Source organism: Salarias fasciatus, chromosome 18 (assembly GCF_902148845.1).
Source record: "Salarias fasciatus chromosome 18, fSalaFa1.1, whole genome shotgun sequence".
NCBI lineage: Eukaryota > Metazoa > Chordata > Actinopteri > Blenniiformes > Blenniidae > Salarias > Salarias fasciatus.
The window spans coordinates 22,154,665-22,171,827 of NC_043762.1; the positions used below are offsets into that span (position 1 = coordinate 22,154,665).

The 17,163-nt window shown below is 44.8% G+C and overlaps 1 protein-coding gene across 1 annotated transcript in view; it reads left to right on the forward strand.

Moving 5' to 3' along the window:
• Nucleotides 1-17,163, forward strand: part of LOC115405158 (low-density lipoprotein receptor-related protein 8-like) — an 80,307-nt gene that overhangs the window by 49,152 nt on the left and 13,992 nt on the right. Inside the window, exons 5-9 of the mRNA XM_030114643.1 lie at nt 6,295-6,684; nt 8,600-8,722; nt 10,320-10,442; nt 14,615-14,734; nt 14,868-14,993. Of these exons, the coding sequence (XP_029970503.1) occupies nt 6,295-6,684; nt 8,600-8,722; nt 10,320-10,442; nt 14,615-14,734; nt 14,868-14,993 (882 nt within the window). The remainder of the gene's footprint in view (nt 1-6,294; nt 6,685-8,599; nt 8,723-10,319; nt 10,443-14,614; nt 14,735-14,867; nt 14,994-17,163) is intronic.

Sequence of the window (17,163 nt, forward strand, 5' to 3'; positions counted from 1 at the left end):
TGTGATCACACAGGATTAAGTAGGACAGTGTTTTATTTTCACGAACTTAGGATACATTCACCCTGTTTAAGTTTAGATCCGTTCCCGCATTAGAATGAGCTGACTGTGTAAAAAGCGGCGTAGCAGCAGCCGAACGCAGCGCCGTTTGAGCCGAACTCCCCGCGGTTTATGTAAAGATCAGATTGTTCCTCTCCGTGCGCTGGACTCTGCCACTGCAGGGACGCTGTGGGCCGGAATCCGTTCAGAGACCGAGTGCTTTTAGTGAGAGATGACTAAACAGAGGAAAACTGGTAAAGGTAGGGAGGAGGAGAAAATGATGAAGACGCCTTTGTGTTTGATTTGAAGGCGACAGAAGAATCTTGACACTGCGCTGCCAGGTGAAGCAGTGATTAGTCGCTGAGTGGAAATGAGTCCAGATGAAGCTCCTACTCTCTGAAGGTCGTATAGAATTCAGATGAGTGACTTTAACACGCAGCTTTTAGCATGTTGATCAAAAACATCTTCACCTGGTCTATATGGCTCATTTTTAGCTGACAGGCACATTTAAAACCCTCAACATCACAATCATTTCATCAGAACTCTTCAGTAGAGGCTTGTTTTGTTCTTACAGCTCCAGATGAACTACTCTGTCAAGTCAGCAGGATTTAATCTGCATCTCTTCTCCTTATTGGTTTACTATCTTGATATCCAGAAATAAATACTTTTAAGTAACAAAAGCATTTATGTTTCATTCCTTAGTTTCTCTTTAAACATCTCTGGTGAACCAGCACCAGCATTACCAGCGTTTACAGAGCTTCTTTTTCATCAATATGATTGAATCGTCTCAGATCAAGAGATCGGATTGGCCCGTTTACATGAACACTGGATGAAGCCATCAGATTGATCTGTGGGTTTATTTGCATATTTATTTGATAGATCAGTCCCATAATGCTTTGCTGTGTGATCTTGACTGTTGTGACATGCTCACGTAATCCCAGAGCTTTTCCAGGAAACCTGCCGGTGCTGAAGGTCGATTTGTTGGCTGACGACTCCAGCTCGTTGTTTCCTCCTAACCTGCAAAACTTGAGAGCCATTCTCCTTGTTCAGAGTCGAATCAGGAGGAATTAATTCAACGATCAGCAGCTCTACTGCCTTCTGCATCGGCCGGTGCTGCTTTTCTAAGAACACTGATGTGAAGTGTCGTGTTTTGACGTCACTTTTTCTCCAGAAATGAAGAACACGAGAGTTTAATCAGTGATAAACCAGATTGCAAAAACCTCCTATAATTTCACTGGGATAGGCCCAATTTAATCCGTTAGAAATGTTGGTAACGCTTCCTTTTACAGTACGGTAATTACCATGTATTAACGTGGTAATTACAGGGTAAGTACCATGTAATAAGGAGAAGTTATTGTAAAATTACCATGTAATTACAGGGTAACTATGTTTCTAATTACCTAGTACTTTTAGAGTAATTACCAAACCAATTCTAGGCAAATACCAAGTAACTACCTGGTCGTAAGTATTAATTACTGGGTAATTATAATGTATATAGCAACTATGTCGGTAATTGCCAAGTACTTACTAAGTAATTGCTAAGTAATTACCATGTAATCATTGGGAAATGTAGACTTTTTACTAGGTATTACTAGGTACTGCTAGGTGTGTACGCTATGTATTTCCCTATTAGTTAAGTGTTTTTTACTACTTACCTGGTAACTTCTTAGTATTTCTCAGTAACTACAACATTTACCTGGTAATTACGGTTGAACTGTAGACTACTGCAAAAGGAAGTGAGGCCTGTTTCCACACTATTACCTGGTAACTACTTATTCGTTACCCAGGAACTGCAAAAATACCTACCTGGAAATTACATAGTTATTAAAGTGGATTTGTACTGTAAAAGGAAGTGAGGTCTGTTTCCATGTTATTACATGGTAATTGCTTATTTGTTACCTAGTAAATAGAAAAATATCTACCTGGAAATTACATAGTTATTAAAGTGGATTTGGACTGTAAAAGGAAGTGAGGTCTGTTTCCATGTTATTACATGGTAATTGCTTATTTGTTACCTAGTAAATAGAAAAATATCTACCTGGAAATTACATAGTTATTAAAGTGGATTTGGACTGTAAAAGGAAGTGAGGTCCGTTTCCATGTTATTACATGGTAATTACTCATTTGTTACCCAGTAAATAGAAAAATATTTACCTGGAAATTACATAGTTATTAAAGTGGATTTGTACTGTAAAAGGAAGTGAGGTCTGTTTCCATGTTATTACCTGGTAATTACTCAGTATTTAGCCTGTTACTCGGAAACTTTCACATTACTCCACACACTTGCACCAAAAATGCAGCAAACCCCATCAGTGTCTGTGATACAGTCTCTGAACAGCACACTGTATCTGTCAGGAGATCAGAGTTTCCATCAAAACCACCATCACCAGCCGTCAGATTACATTAAGATGAATGCATTATTTTTACACTTCCTCACTCCAAACACCTCACTGTGACAGACATGCAAAAACAAGAGAGCTGCCAAAGATAAACGTTTTAATCAAATGGAGTTCAACTTCTTATAAAACAATTTACAAAACAGTGCACATTTTTAGCAGTCAGGCACCTTTTTTTTTAAGAAACAGAACAGATTTCTTTTGCAAAAAACAAAATACAAATAACAGTGATAAACAATCACTATAAATCAACATTAATAAGTACACTGCTCCAGTCTTGTGAATTCACATCATGTGTTTTCTGCAGACCCGTCTGGTCTACAGGAACCCTTGATCTCCATCATCCCGAATACCCAGGACCGCCGTCGCCAGGTGTTGTCACGTTGTCCACGTCCAGACTTGTACCTCCCTCTGTGTGATGGAAACGAGGACAGCACAACTGTTCCTTCTTAATGCTCAGGGTTTATTCACTTTAACACCCAAACCCCAAACGTGAGAGCTGAAAACATACAAATATACATTTTAATAAACAGAAACTTACACAATAAACAAATATACACATTGCACAAAACACAAATATCTTTAAACCTTCAAATATGCACATGAAACCGACATTACAACCGAATCATTCACCCAAGCCTGAACCACAGCCACCCAGCACCAGCTGCAGAGCTCCACACTACCACCACGATAATGATCAATAAAACTCCAAGAAAAACGAAAATATACACACCTCACTGGCTGCTTCACATTGTAAAGGAGGTAAGCCGTTTGTTTTTGCTCTTTTCACGGAGTTTTTTGTTCTTATTTTCTCTCTCCGCGTTTATCTGTGCATCACTTAATGTGGTCCTACCCGGAACGTTCCGCCGTAAACACGCTTTCTCTCATTAGAGTAGGAACCGAAATTTAATTAAATATAAATATCACCATATCACCAAGTGTCTGCAGACGTTCTGCCATAAATAAGCTTTCTCTCAGTCGAGGTAGAACCGAAATTTAATTAAATATAAATATCACCGAGTGGCGGAACTAACCCTCTGCAGACGTTCCGGGTAGGACCACATTAAGTGGTGCACACAAACGTGGAGAGAGGGAAAACGCTCCAAAAAGTATGTAAAAATAACAAAAACAAACGGCTTACAATGTGATGCAGTCAGTGAGGTGTGTATATTTCCGTGTTGCTTGGTGTTTTATTGATCATTATCGTGGTGGTAGTGTGGAGCTCTGCAGCTGGTGCTGGGTGGCTGTGGTTCAGGCTTGGGTGAATGTTTCGGTTGTAATGTCGGTTTCATGTGTATGTTTGAAGGTTTAAAGATATTTGTGTTTTATGCAATGTGTATATTTCTTTATTGTGTAAGTTTCTGTTTATTAATATGTATATTTGTATGTTTTCAGTTCTCACGTTTGGGGTTTGGGTGTTAAAGTGAATAAACCCTGAGCATTAAGAAGGAACAGTTGTGCTGTCTTCGTTTCCATCACGCTGAGGGAGGTACAAGTCTGGACGTGGACGAAGTGACAACACCTGGCGACGGCGGTCCTGGGTATTCGGGATGATGGAGATCAAGGGTTCCTGTAGACCAGACGGGTCTGCAGAAAACACATGATGTGAATTCACAAGACTGGAGCAGTGTACTTATTAATGTTGATTTATAGTGATTGTTTATCACTGTTATTTGTATTCTGTTTTTTTGCAAAAGAAGTCTGTTCTGTTTCTTAAAAAAAAAAAAGGTGCCTGACTGCTAAAAATGTGCACTGTTTTGTAAATTGTTTTATAAGAAGTTGAACTCCATTTGATTAAAACGTTTATCTTTGGCAGCTCTCTTGTTTTGCATGTCGGTCACAGTGAGGTGTTTGGAGTGAGGAAGTGTAATAATAATGCGTTCGTCTTAATGTAATCTGACGGCTGGTGATGGTGGTTTTGATGGAAACTCTGATCTCCTGACAGATACAGTGAGCTGTTCAGAGACTGTATCACAGACACTGATGGGGTTTGCTGCATTTTTGGTGCAAGTTTGTGGGGTATGTGAAAGTTTCCGAGTAACAGGCTAAATACTGAGTAATTACCAGGTAATAACATGGAAACAGACCTCACTTCCTTTTACAGTACAAATCCACTTTAATAACTATGTAATTTCCAGGTAAATATTTTTCTATTTACTGGGTAATAAATGAGTAATTACCATGTAATAACATGGAAACGGACCTCACTTCCTTTTACAGTACAAATCCACTTTAATAACTATGTAATTTCCAGGTAAATATTTTTCTATTTACTGGGTAATAAATGAGTAATTACCAGGTAACATGGAAACAGACCTCACTTCCTTTTACAGTACAAATCCACTTTAATAACTATGTAATTTCCAGGTAGATATTTTTCTATTTACTGGGTAATAAATGAGTAATTACCAGGTAATAACATGGAAACAGACCTCACTTCCTTTTACAGTACAAATCCACTTTAATAACTATGTAATTTCCAGGTAGATATTTTTCTATTTACTAGGTAACAAATAAGCAATTACCATGTAATAACATGGAAACAGACCTCACTTCCTTTTACAGTACAAATCCACTTTAATAACTATGTAATTTCCAGGTAGGTATTTTTGCAGTTCCTGGGTAACGAATAAGTAGTTACCAGGTAATAGTGTGGAAATAGGCCTCACTTCCTTTTGCAGTAGTCTACAGTTCAACCGTAATTACCATGTAAATGTTGTAGTTACTGGGAAATACTAAGAAGTTACCAGGTAAGTAGTAAAAAACACTTGACTTATAGGGAAATACATAGCGTACACACCTAGCAGTACCTAGTAATACCTAGTAAAAAGTCTACATTTCCCAATGATTACATGGTAATTACTTAGCAATTCCTTAGTAAGTACTTGGCAATTACCGACATAGTTGCTATATACATTATAATTACCCAGTAATTAATACTTACTACCAGGTAGTTACTTGGTATTTGCCTGGAATTGGCTTGGTAATTACTCTAAAAGTACTAGGTAATTAGCAACATAGTTACCCTGTAATTACATGGTAATTTTACAATAACTTCTCCTTATTACATGGTACTTACACTGCAATTACCATGTTAATACTTGGTAATTACCGTACTGTAAAAGGAAGCGTTACCGAAATGTTCACAAAAAGCAGTTTTTATCTGGTCAGACTTTAATGGGATTACTTGCAGTCCGTGTTGGGATGTTCAGTTTTTTCCCTCTGATTTGCTTCTTTTTACTGTCAAGGATTTGAACGATCGTCCCGGAGCTGAACCCTTCTAGAGGTCAGCTGCAGCAGTCTGACTCCGTCCTGATTTATTCCAACATCCTAAATGATTTTATAGTAAATTCCATATATTGCGATAGAGCTGCATATTAAAAGCGACTGTAGTTTCACAGCAAACAATTTAGCCTTTGAGAGTTTTAAATAAAAAGACTAGAAACCTGCTTTTCTTTTTGTAAAACCCACAAATCTGCCTCAGCAAGCAAGCATGAAGCTCCTAAATTTCTTTTTTCTCTTTATTTTTTTGCTGTTAGAGCAGAGAGAAAGCAAACACACTCGAAACACAAAAAGGCTTTGAGGGAGTGTGAAGTGGCGGCGTGGAGAGCCATTAGAGGGAGGACGAGGACCGGCTAATGGCAGCGAGCGCTCCCACCTGTCAGCGCTGCGGAGAAAAGCCTTTCACCGGCTTCTTCTTCAACCGCCATGCTGCCCTTTTCTCCGGCTCATGATCCCTCTGTTGACTCGCTGTGATTCTGAGTAGCAGACCGTTGATCAGCTGACCTCTGACCTGCAGGTTGTTCTGAACCTCGGTTTGGAAACAGTGTTCTGACACTTGCTCTTCCCGCCGCTCCTCCAGACGCCAAGGCCTGCCCGAGCGGAGAGTTCATGTGCGCCAACCGGAAGTGCCTGGCCCCCGTCTACGTGTGCGACGGCGACGACGACTGCGGCGACGGCAGCGACGAGCTGAAGTGCGGCTCGCCGCCGAGCTGCGGGCCCGACCAGCTGCGCTGCAACACGTCGGAGTGCGTGCCGCTCATGTGGAGCTGCGACGGAGACCCCGACTGCGCCGACGGCTCGGACGAGGGGCCCGGGCGCTGCGGCGGCGACGGGGCCCCCCGCCCGCCCAGCCGCCGGGCCAACTGCACCGCCGGCGAGTTCCGCTGCGCCAACGGCGAGTGCGTGCGTCTGACGTGGAAGTGCGACGGAGATCCGGACTGCAAGGACAAGTCGGACGAGTCGGACTGCCGTGAGTGTCTGCTTCCTCTTCCTCCTGCCTCTGCAGCCTTTTCACCGTCCGCTCTGTGGCCTCCCTCTCAGAAGGGCCGACATACAGTAAAGCTATTTTCCTTCACTGCCTTTGTTCTCAAGACTTTGTCAGACTCAAGACTTTCTCACACTCAGTCACTGACGTGTGAACAGTGAGTCTGCCTGTCTATAATGTGTCCGCAGATCAATAGATTGTGTTGTTATTTTAACTTTACACTGAACTGAGAGGAGGTCTTAATAAAACACATTTCCATCTGAGTGTTGCTCACAGAGCCACGGATTCTAATATAACTCTTTTCATGCACTCTCAGTTCTCATGCTTTTTTTTCTTGGTCTTTTAAAGGTTCATTTAAATTTGTGAGCGACTTTATTTTAGTTTCTGCTGCTGGCGATGCTCTGCGTGCTGCAGAGTCCACAAACTGAAAAACCGATTATTCTGAGGATCGAGTTTGTTCTGCGTCATTGTTGTGTGGAAGTGAAAGTTCAGACGTCTCTCAGCTGCAGGACTGCAGAATCAAGAAATTCTCCACAAACATTATCATTTCCCACTAATGAGGTTTACTGTGTCATTTAGCGTGTTTGTTCCCCGCTGGGAGTTTGGTTATGATTTTTATTTTTCTGTTGGTGGATAGAAAATGTGTTTCCGTTGATAAGCGCGGCGCAGCGATGGGGCCTCGCGATAAAACAGGGTTTCCTGTGAGCCGGTCGTGGATGGGGGCGCCCCGGAGCTCCCGTCACGCCGAGCCCGAGTGTGAAGCCCAGATAGTCCACCGTTCATTATCAAGATGTGCAGCGAACACATCAAACACACCGCTCGATCTGCGGCGCCGTGCGGGCAGCACTCAGCAGATCGATGCCGAGAGCGAACCGAACCGAACCGAACCGAACCCCCGGCTTCATGCACAACTTAATGTACTTTGATGTTTAATCTGAGGGTCGTTTGCTGAAAACTTAATCTTTTTTTAGCTCCATTACCGGGATTCATCTGTGTTTTTTTCTTATGAGTCCAAAACACACACGTGCATGTAAGGCGTTATTGGTCAATCAGATCTGGAGATTAATCTGCTAGATACACAGAAAACACCGCGCAGTCAGAATAATCTGTGTTCGGTGCGCGTTTATGTGTCCGGCCTGCAACGGACGCCTCCTCCGTCCTGCTCGCCGCCCGATAACACCAAACCGCGCCGCTTCTCGTCGTACATATTGCTTCTTTGCGTGTTTTGGAGAGGAGTTTATGAGCCTCGCTGCTGTGCTCGGGATATTAATGAAGTTTGGCAGGGCTTCACACAGCCTCCGTCTTTGTGTTTTTGTATTAAGCAGCGTTCATAACTCCCCCTCAGGCTGACGACTCAGCCTCTGTCCTCGGCAACACACACCGTGAAATAACAGAAGTAATCATCTGGTGATTTTATGGCAGCATGTTTTTCTTTTTCCATTACCCTCTTCCATAAACGTTTCACCTTTATTTCAGTTCTATTTCACATTCACTTCATTTCCAAACTTTTGTCGGGTTTTATTCATTTACTTTTAAGACGGCTTCATTTATATTCACATTTCTGTAAGTCTGTCTGGATCAGAGTCACTGTGAGGTGCGTTTAGTGTCTGTCTGAAAGGAGCTGAAGGAATAGAGATGATTGAGAGGTGCGGTGCATGCAGTGCATGTTATTGCTCACTAATTTTGATCCTGTGTCAAAGACAAGAATCCTGTTAGCTGTTAGCATGAGCGACGCGACCAGAGCGAAAACCTGATCCTGAATAAAGGAGGTCTTCATTTGGATTTGACCTCAGGATGTTCCTCCTGGAGCGATTACAGGGGATTTAAAAGTCCAATTTTGTGCCTGCCTGTGCGCGTGTGTGTGCACGTGCTTGTGTGCGTGTGTGTGTGCCTCCTGCAGCCCTGCTGACGTGCCGCCCAGATGAATTCCAGTGTGGAGACGGTTCCTGCATCCACGGCACCAAGCAGTGCAACAAGGTGCAGGACTGTCTGGACCACAGCGACGAGTCTGGCTGTGTGAACGGTGAGTTCTCCCTCCCACCACAATCTGTCCTCCTTTTTTCTTTTTTTTTTTCTTCAGGAGCACATTTTTACCAGGAAGCAGAACTTGTTGGATGCCGCCTCTCTGATCCCGATGCTTCACTCAGTTCGCTTTGGGCGTTTTCTTCAGACCACAGCAGCTTTAAAACGTCTCAGGCTGCGGTTTGAGTGAAATATTAACATCAGTTTAATCAGAAAAAAGTGAAAAGGGCTGCGCAGCAAATGGTAAACTTTTGACACGATGTCCTGAAACGACTCACCCAGTCATGCATGATGACATTTAAAATGTTTTGGTTTTGAATTATGAATCATGTCTTTTGGTTTTCTTCATAAATATTAAGTTCGCTGCAAAGATATCTTGCACACACACACACACACACACACACACACACACACACACACACACACACACACACACACACACTCTCTATCATTGAAGTTTGAGACTTTTAGTTTAGTTACGAGCTGCATGTCGGTGTCCTGGTCAGGTTTGCATGTTCTCCCTATGCGTTGGTGGGTTTTTCTTGGGGTACTTGCGTCTAAAACGACCATTAGGATGTTTGATCTGCTTCTCCTAGTTTTCCTTGCTACCTGTTCCAGCCTGACTTCACCCACATATGCAGCTGGAATTTAAACGCCGTGACTGTGCGGATGTCATTGTGAAATTAGAGCCAGTGCTTCTTGAGCAGTGATTCGGTCAGATAATTAAACAGGAGAACACATTTTGTTTGCACACTCGCTAAAAGGACAGTGAAGCTATTTTTGCTTCCTAAATGAGAAATCATTAAAAATATATAATTGCGCTGCAGGCCCAGCTCATATTGGGGGGGGGGGCGAGGTGAGCGGCCTCCTTGCTGAGATAATGGAAGTGTCCACCTCGGTTCATCTTCAGCTCGCCATGGCGGCGCCTTCCCGTTCCACTGCTCTCCTCACTATTTCTCAACCTGAAGAAAATCTCTATCATGCCTTGATAAACAGCTCGGTTTAAAGGACAGACTGATGGATATTAATGCAGTATAAAGACTCGCAGAAGCTGATATTTCTCACACAGAGCTCAGCTTGTTACATGGCCAGTAGTTCGCTCGGAATCGTTCATGTTTAAAACATGGAGGCGAATTTGATAACGGTAGAAAGTGCTGTATAATGAAGCAATAAGTCTAAAAAAACCTCCGCTGGCTGAGTAATGGTGATCGTTGTGGGAAAATAGTGGATTTTATTAGGAAATTAGGAGATTCTCCTCTTTTTCTGACAGGAATTGTAAGAAGAATTACCTTGATTAGCAGTGATATTATGTTGTTGAATGGATCCAGCCCCGTCCCTTTTCAGATGAATAATTTATTGGAGTAACATTATTTTGCAGGAAATTAAGCCTTAGCAGTGTGAAGCAAGATGAGAATTAAATTTCTTGTTTTTATCACACAGGGCATAATCAGAGGAAAGTCTGTCGTTGTAACACTTGTTTGTATCAAACTCCTGAAGATGTGCCGTTTGAATTCCCATATCTGCGACTACCCTCCGCAGAGGAGAGTTCAGTGTAAATCCTGACGTGTTTCTGTTGTGTGTCGTCGTTCTCGTTACAGCTACCAAATGCGAAGGCCCCCGGAAGTTCCTGTGTAAGAACGGAGAGTGTATCGACAGCTCCAAGGTGTGCGACTCGGTCAAGGACTGCAAGGACCGATCGGACGAGCCCAAGAAAGAGTGCGGTAAGAGTTTTCCTGTGAGAGAGAGGAAAGGAGGGTTCCAAGAGGATTCCAAGCAGATTCTCGCAGTAAATGCAACTGCGTAATGGTGTTTGTTTTTGCTGTAACACAATTCAGCCGCTAGCTTGCATTTCAGAGGCTACAGAGACGCACTGGCATCAGCAGCAGCCTCTGCTGATCAGAACAACAGCCTGCCTGTACTAATTACCATCAAACAGATGAAAAAGGCTTTTTCTACGCTCCTCTCTGTCTCTTCCTGTGGACACACACCTTCGTCTCTTCACACAGTTACAGACCCTGACTAGTGAAGCAAATGTTGGAAGTCTTCTTTATTTGTTTTCCTGGAAAAAGAAAAGACAAGCCGTGTGTTTACATGGGACTTTATTCCTCTATAAATCTGAATAATGCCTAATTCTGCTCTGAAATGACCATGTAAACGCCTAAAAACCTTATACAGAATTAAAATTGAGACCGGTGGGTTTATTCTCCTTTGGAAGCGGAATTACATGCTAATTAGGTGACTTCATTCTGGTCATTCTGCTCCGCTGTGATGACACAATTTTCTGAGATGGCGGCCCGCAGGCCGCGTTTCGACTCATATGGAGAAGGTTTATTTAACAGCAGTTTTAGAAGAATCGGATGTAATGAATCGAGCGAATCGACGGGCGCTTAACAACGAGGTCATTTTCAAAGCTGCAGCTTCAAAGTTAATCGAGGAAGAAAGACGAGGAAAAATGCTGTTTACTTCCGGGGGACGTCACGGCCGCCCCGTCCAATCAGAATGCTGCACAGATCCTGGCGTGAGAGATGAGTTAATCCTTCATTTTTCCCATGAAGACACGAAACTCATGAATTATCATTATTATATTAGAAATAAATAACTTCCAAATTAAAAAAAACCCTGTGACCGCAGTCAAACAGCCTCCAGGATGGGAACACGAGGCATATTTCGCAGCGTAGTGAATGTGCCAATTATAACGTGTCCACCAAAGTGTTTTGGGTTTGTTAGATTTTGTATTTGATGAGTTTGACGAGGGGAACCAAAAATACCATCCACTTCCATTGTGTCCGCTGCGAAGCCCTCCTCGACTCACCTCTGAATAAAGAATAGCTCGCCTTCACAAAAAAAGAAAGTATGCCATTCGAAATGACTAAGGAATTGCGCTAAATGGGCCAATTTGCCAAAATGTTGAAATATCCCTTTAAAGCAGTTGGGGTTGGGTGTGAGAAGCTGTGGCCGGGTGGACTGACCGACGCCAGGGATGTAAAGTTCCGGCGGTGAATCAGGTATTCCAGAGAGGGGCGCCGCTCGCCGTCCTCTGCCTCTCCTTCAGCTCAGGTCTTGTTCTCAGCTCATTAAAAGCGTGTCCACACACACCTCGCTCGTCCAATTGCTCGCTCAACCGTCGCCTCGCAAGATGTTCCCCCACTGAAACACACACACTCAAAATAACACAAGAAGAGACAAAAAAAACAATAATAAAGCTTCCCCATTGCTGTGAAACAGATCCGAGGACTGACAGAGTGGTTGCATTTTGCCACATCAGCCTTACATCAGGGAGAACGGGGACGCCGCCTGTCTCTGCGCTCAAGTTAATGTTTTCCTGCGTTTCCCATCTCATTAGAAATAATGGCACATCGCGGCAGCGCCGATCCGTTCTCTGTTTACGTTGCACCATCATTTCCTCCGGGGCGAGCGGGTGGAGGGGCGAGAGAGATGAAGGTGGAGCGCAGGAGGAGACACGTGTTTGTTTGCCTCACGGGGAAAAAGGAAGCGACCTCTAAATCACGGCTGTCCTTGGAAACAATCTGCAAAAAGCGGCGCATTTCCCCTGGCAGTCTCTGGAGGCGTCTCTTCTGGCCTCACTGACCTCAGGTCCAGCTTCAGCCTGTGGGATTCTGTGTTTTTTTTCCTCAGTCTTACTGCTGTGGACTGAAGGAAGCGAGAGAAAGCCGCTTTGACTGGCACTTTGCTGTCAGCCGTCCAGCCGAAGGAGGGAAGGGAGCTGCTGGCACTTACACAAAGCAAAGATGATTCTTTTTTTTCTTATGCATCAAACTTCAGTTCGCCTCGAGAGAATTCTGCTTTTCTATCTTTTCTATAATAAAGCATATTGATCCACAGCTTTGAACCATCTTTCCTCAGGATTCTCCCAATGAGGCCGGCCAGATATCAATGATCCCTGCAGGCTCACTTTACACCGTGTTTATCAGATCTGCTGCACATGGACTCATTTTCCGCTCTGTTAAACAAGTTTCTTGTTCTCCATCATTTCTACACGGCTCTTCTGTGTATTTCGGCTCCTTTCTTGGATTTATTTGTCCTGAATCATCCATCTGGCTTACTGCTTCTCTCCAGTCCATATTTGCGATGCTGGAGCTCATTCAGGCCGACTGTTGGTGAAAGCAGGTCACACTGGTTCAGGTTTGATGCTTTATTACCAGATACTTCAAGCATCTAGTATTGCACGATTCAGACATTCCCACCATATTTGTGCTTCCAGTCTCGTCTTCCACTCTTTAAGAGCCTTCGGTGCCGTTATGATGCTGGAATTGTAGAGCAGTGGAAACAGAGGAGAGTGATGGACTCACCCTGTGCTATGGAACGCTACAGATCAGAGCTGAAAACACTCACTCTGTGTCCCGAATACACCAAACAGCAAACAGCCGGCTGCTGAACTAAATGAAGAAATGAAGCTGTGAATGTGTGAGATACTGAGGTTCCAGTTTCAAGCTTCTGCTTTTCACGTTGGAAAAAAAAACCGAGACGTTTCCCAAAAATCATGCGAGCTATTAAATGTGTGGAAATATATTCACTCGCTTAAAAAAAAAACATGTTGCCGCATAAGCCTGTCATTTCACACCATGTTAGGTTCTACAAAATGAAATTCTTGACAAAATCCACGTAGGATTTTATTGTGATGCATGAAATAGGCTGCTGCGAGCCGAGCAGCGTCGGCCCGGAGAGACGGCACGGCGCTCGGTGAGGAAGACCACTAGAGAAGGCTCGTTTCTCTTTGGTAGGAACATTTATGGCTTCTTCTTCAGAACATTTTGTTGTGTTAATCAGAATTTATCTGAAGCTTCACTACAGGCCAACCTTTGGCTAAACTCTCCCGGCCGCTCGGCTTTCTGTGACTGATGATTTTAAGCTTCTTGGATCGTGGAAAACATTCAAAGCTGTATTTGATCAGCATATTCTTAACAGTATTAAATACATTTCATATTGTGGAGCCATTTTTTTCTCTATCACCTCTTAGCAGTTCTCCATCCTTCACTGCAGCATCTCATTCTCTGTGTAAATAAAAGAGCTTTATGAAACAGAATAAAATATTGAGGACTTTTTTTTCCAATCGATTGTATCACGTGTTCAGTTTTCTTTCTCTGACTCACTCAGGCAATTTCTCAAAGTGAGCCTGGACCCTCCCCTAAAGGAAAAAGTCAGTGAAAGAGCGGTATAAATGATTGCTGAAATGTGGGTTTGTAGTGAACAGTGACTTGACAAAACGCTGTTCCTCTGATACTTGGCTCTCAGTTGTGTTGAACACATCTGTGAGGAGATTGAAATAGTGTGTGTGACTCTGTCATGCACTGTAGAAATACACAGCGAAGTCGATTTTCGCTCCGCAATCAAATCTGCATCTCCATCTCTCTGATGGTCTTCCAGCCTCGTGCCAGCTGACCCACTTCTGTAAGAAATTCTAGTTTGTGTCTTCCAGTCTTAGTTCCGTCCGTCGTTCTGCCTCCACCGGAGCAGCAGACCTGTTTCATTCAGACGTCCCTCCTCTGATCCATATTAGATGGTCCAGGACGCCCCAGACTCCCGGTCCACAGCAGTAACCCCGTCTCCTCTGGTCCCTCGCCTCCCCACAGGGACCAGGTCTCAGCCCTGCTCTGGGGGTGCTGCTGCCGTGATCGGATTCATTCCCCTGTTTTTGAGAAGGGCTGATAAGGATTCAAGAAGGGTGATAAAAGCTGTGATAAATGGAGGATTGTGAAGATGATTTTTTTTTCCCCACCGATGTGCCGCACATGTTTATCCTTCTTTACAAAATCTCTCAAACCATTCCTCCGCAGGGAGAAAACCTCTCCTCTGAATCAGATTTCGACCCGCTGGGGAGCGTAAAGCCCCCGCCCCCGTCTGACCGCTCCGTTTTTCTTTCTCTCTCTCCCAGGGCTCAATGAGTGTATGATCAATAACGGCGGCTGCTCCCATGTCTGCATGGACCGACCAATCGGCTTCGAGTGTCAGTGTCCCGCCGGCTACCGGCTGCTGGACAAGAAGACTTGTGGAGGTAAAAAGGAACGTTTCAGCCCACAAACATGGAGCTACGGGCTGAGTGTGTGTGTGTGTGTGTGTGTGTGTGTGTCTGTCTGGACGTGTCTCTGGACTGATGGAGAACCTGTCTTCCTGTCTCCTCCCCGCAGACATCGACGAGTGTGAGAACCCAGACGCCTGCAGCCAGATCTGCATAAACTACAAGGGCGACTTCAAGTGTGAATGCTACGAGGGATACGAGATGGACCCTGTGACCAAGACCTGCAAGGCCGAAGGTGAGATATGATGATGGTTCCAGCGTCTCTGCTCAGGTCTGTAAAAGGAAGTCAGTGAAGTTCTCCGTCAGAGAGCAAAAATTAAATAAGAACATTAAGAAAAAAATGAAGCAATTCTCAAAATCATATAAGATGATGGCAGAGACGAGTGCATGTCTGCTACAGTGAGTCTAATCAAATGTCACTGCTTCTCCGAGGCTCGGCTCCTCAGGCAGGACGCTCCTGATCCCAGAGACGGATCAGCAGAAGCTCAGTCACCTTTAGATCTGAACCTCAGAACCGCCACGCCTGGATCCCTGGATCTTATATAACCTGGTCAAACAGCAGCTAAATGTTTAGTTTCTCTTCTGTTTCAGTTCAGCGCTGTTGAACCGGCGTTGTGTTGAGAAAACGCTCCTGCCTCCTGCAACGGTTTAGGTTTTTTGTGGAGGTTGTTGCCGATAACGAGACGTTCTGTCAGACGCCTCATTAGCGCAGCACTTCGCTCTCCGGCTTCTGTGCTCCGGTATGAACCCTCCTCTCTCCATGATCACAGACATCTCTGGGCTTGCGTGGCGCTTATCGTAGCTCCACAGCTGTTTGCCTCTTCGCTGATGAAACACACCAACAAGGCAAACATCACCACGGCAACCGCCGCCGTCCTCCCGGTCCAGACCTGTCCTCTGGGTTGCTTCCCGCTCGGCGTTTTTCGGAATTCGTGCTTCGTTGACGACTGTCTGACTAGTGAAGAGCAAAGCCAGCGGCTAAGCGGACAGCTGATTTCCTCTGACCTCGGAGTTCGGCCCAGAGCTGTTAGCTGAAGGATCACGCGCCGACGCCATTTTAACTGTTTACACTTCATTTCCCCCTAAAACTTTCATTATTTAATTGGCAGGAAGCAGCCAGTGAAGTGGAATGTGTTGGTTTGGCCCCTGCGGCTGTCAGACGCCGCCGTTTAATTTCCCTCAATTAAAATAAACCAATATCAAAGCTGAACATTTGTGTGTGTGTATGTGTGTGTGTAGTTACATTTCCACACACTACATGCATGTGTGTTGCCTCTCCCCTCTTGCCTCCGTCCGTGCACGGCCGCCCAGCGCGTTCACTGGAGAGAGAGAGAGAGAGAGAGAGAGAGCCCTGTGTCTGGCCGGGCGTCAGAAGCAGAATTCCAGAACATGCAGCAGTTGAGCAGCTCGGTTTTGAAAGCGGTGGAAACGGCGGCCGCCGCCGTCGTGACGGCCCACAAAGCAGCAGGGGAGCGTTTTGCTCTTCAGAAGGGGTTAGAGACGGTGTCACTCTAATGGCCGGTTCTGCAGAGCACTTAGTGGCGAGCAGCACTGTCACCATTCAGACTCCGGGGCTGCCGAGGCGAAGGAGGCGGCAGAACCAGAAGGAGCAGGAGCACAAGGCTCCAGCGGGGCTGTGACACCGACTGTCGAGGGGAAGAACCCCGGCAAGCGAGCTCTTAATGAGAGAATGTCATGTCTGCCTCTGGAGATAACTGGATGCAGCCGCCGTCCTATTACCAGAGTGTCAGGAGGAAATGGGCCCAGAATAGACGTCGCAAGATCAAGGTGGGCTGGAGCTGCCGGCCCAGCAGACCAAAGCTTCGCTGCTGCCTCCTTCATCAACTGACTCCACTTTAAACTGACCGAGTGATGGACACCCGGTGAGACGTGCTGGACAGAACTGTCTTCTGGCGCACAGAAGACAGCGAAACGCAGACGGAACATCTAAACTGGAATTAGCTCAAAATCAGCTGAACTCTGACTGAAATCCTGTGACATCCCCCTGTACTCTTTCTCTGACTGGCTGGGCTGATTGTTGGTGAAGTCAGGAGACGTTAGTCACCCGTCCTCAGGGTGAACGCACAGAGACAGACAACTACATTTTTACACCACAATAGAGTCACCAGATTCCCTCATTTGCTTATTTCTGAACTCTGGGAGAAAACGGGATTATATGGGAAAAAGAAACACACATGAAGAATATTCAGATTCCACACAGAAAGGCTGCAGAGCAGGAAGAGGAGCAGAGGGATTGTTGTGAGACAGAAACGCTGACCGCTGTGTGATTGTGCAGCTCTCATATCGACCGTGGTTTTGTTGTGCAGTGCTGGAGTGAAACGGTAGAGCCTGTGAAGCCATGAAGCAATTTATTACAAAAACAAATTGTGAATAGATGCTGAAAC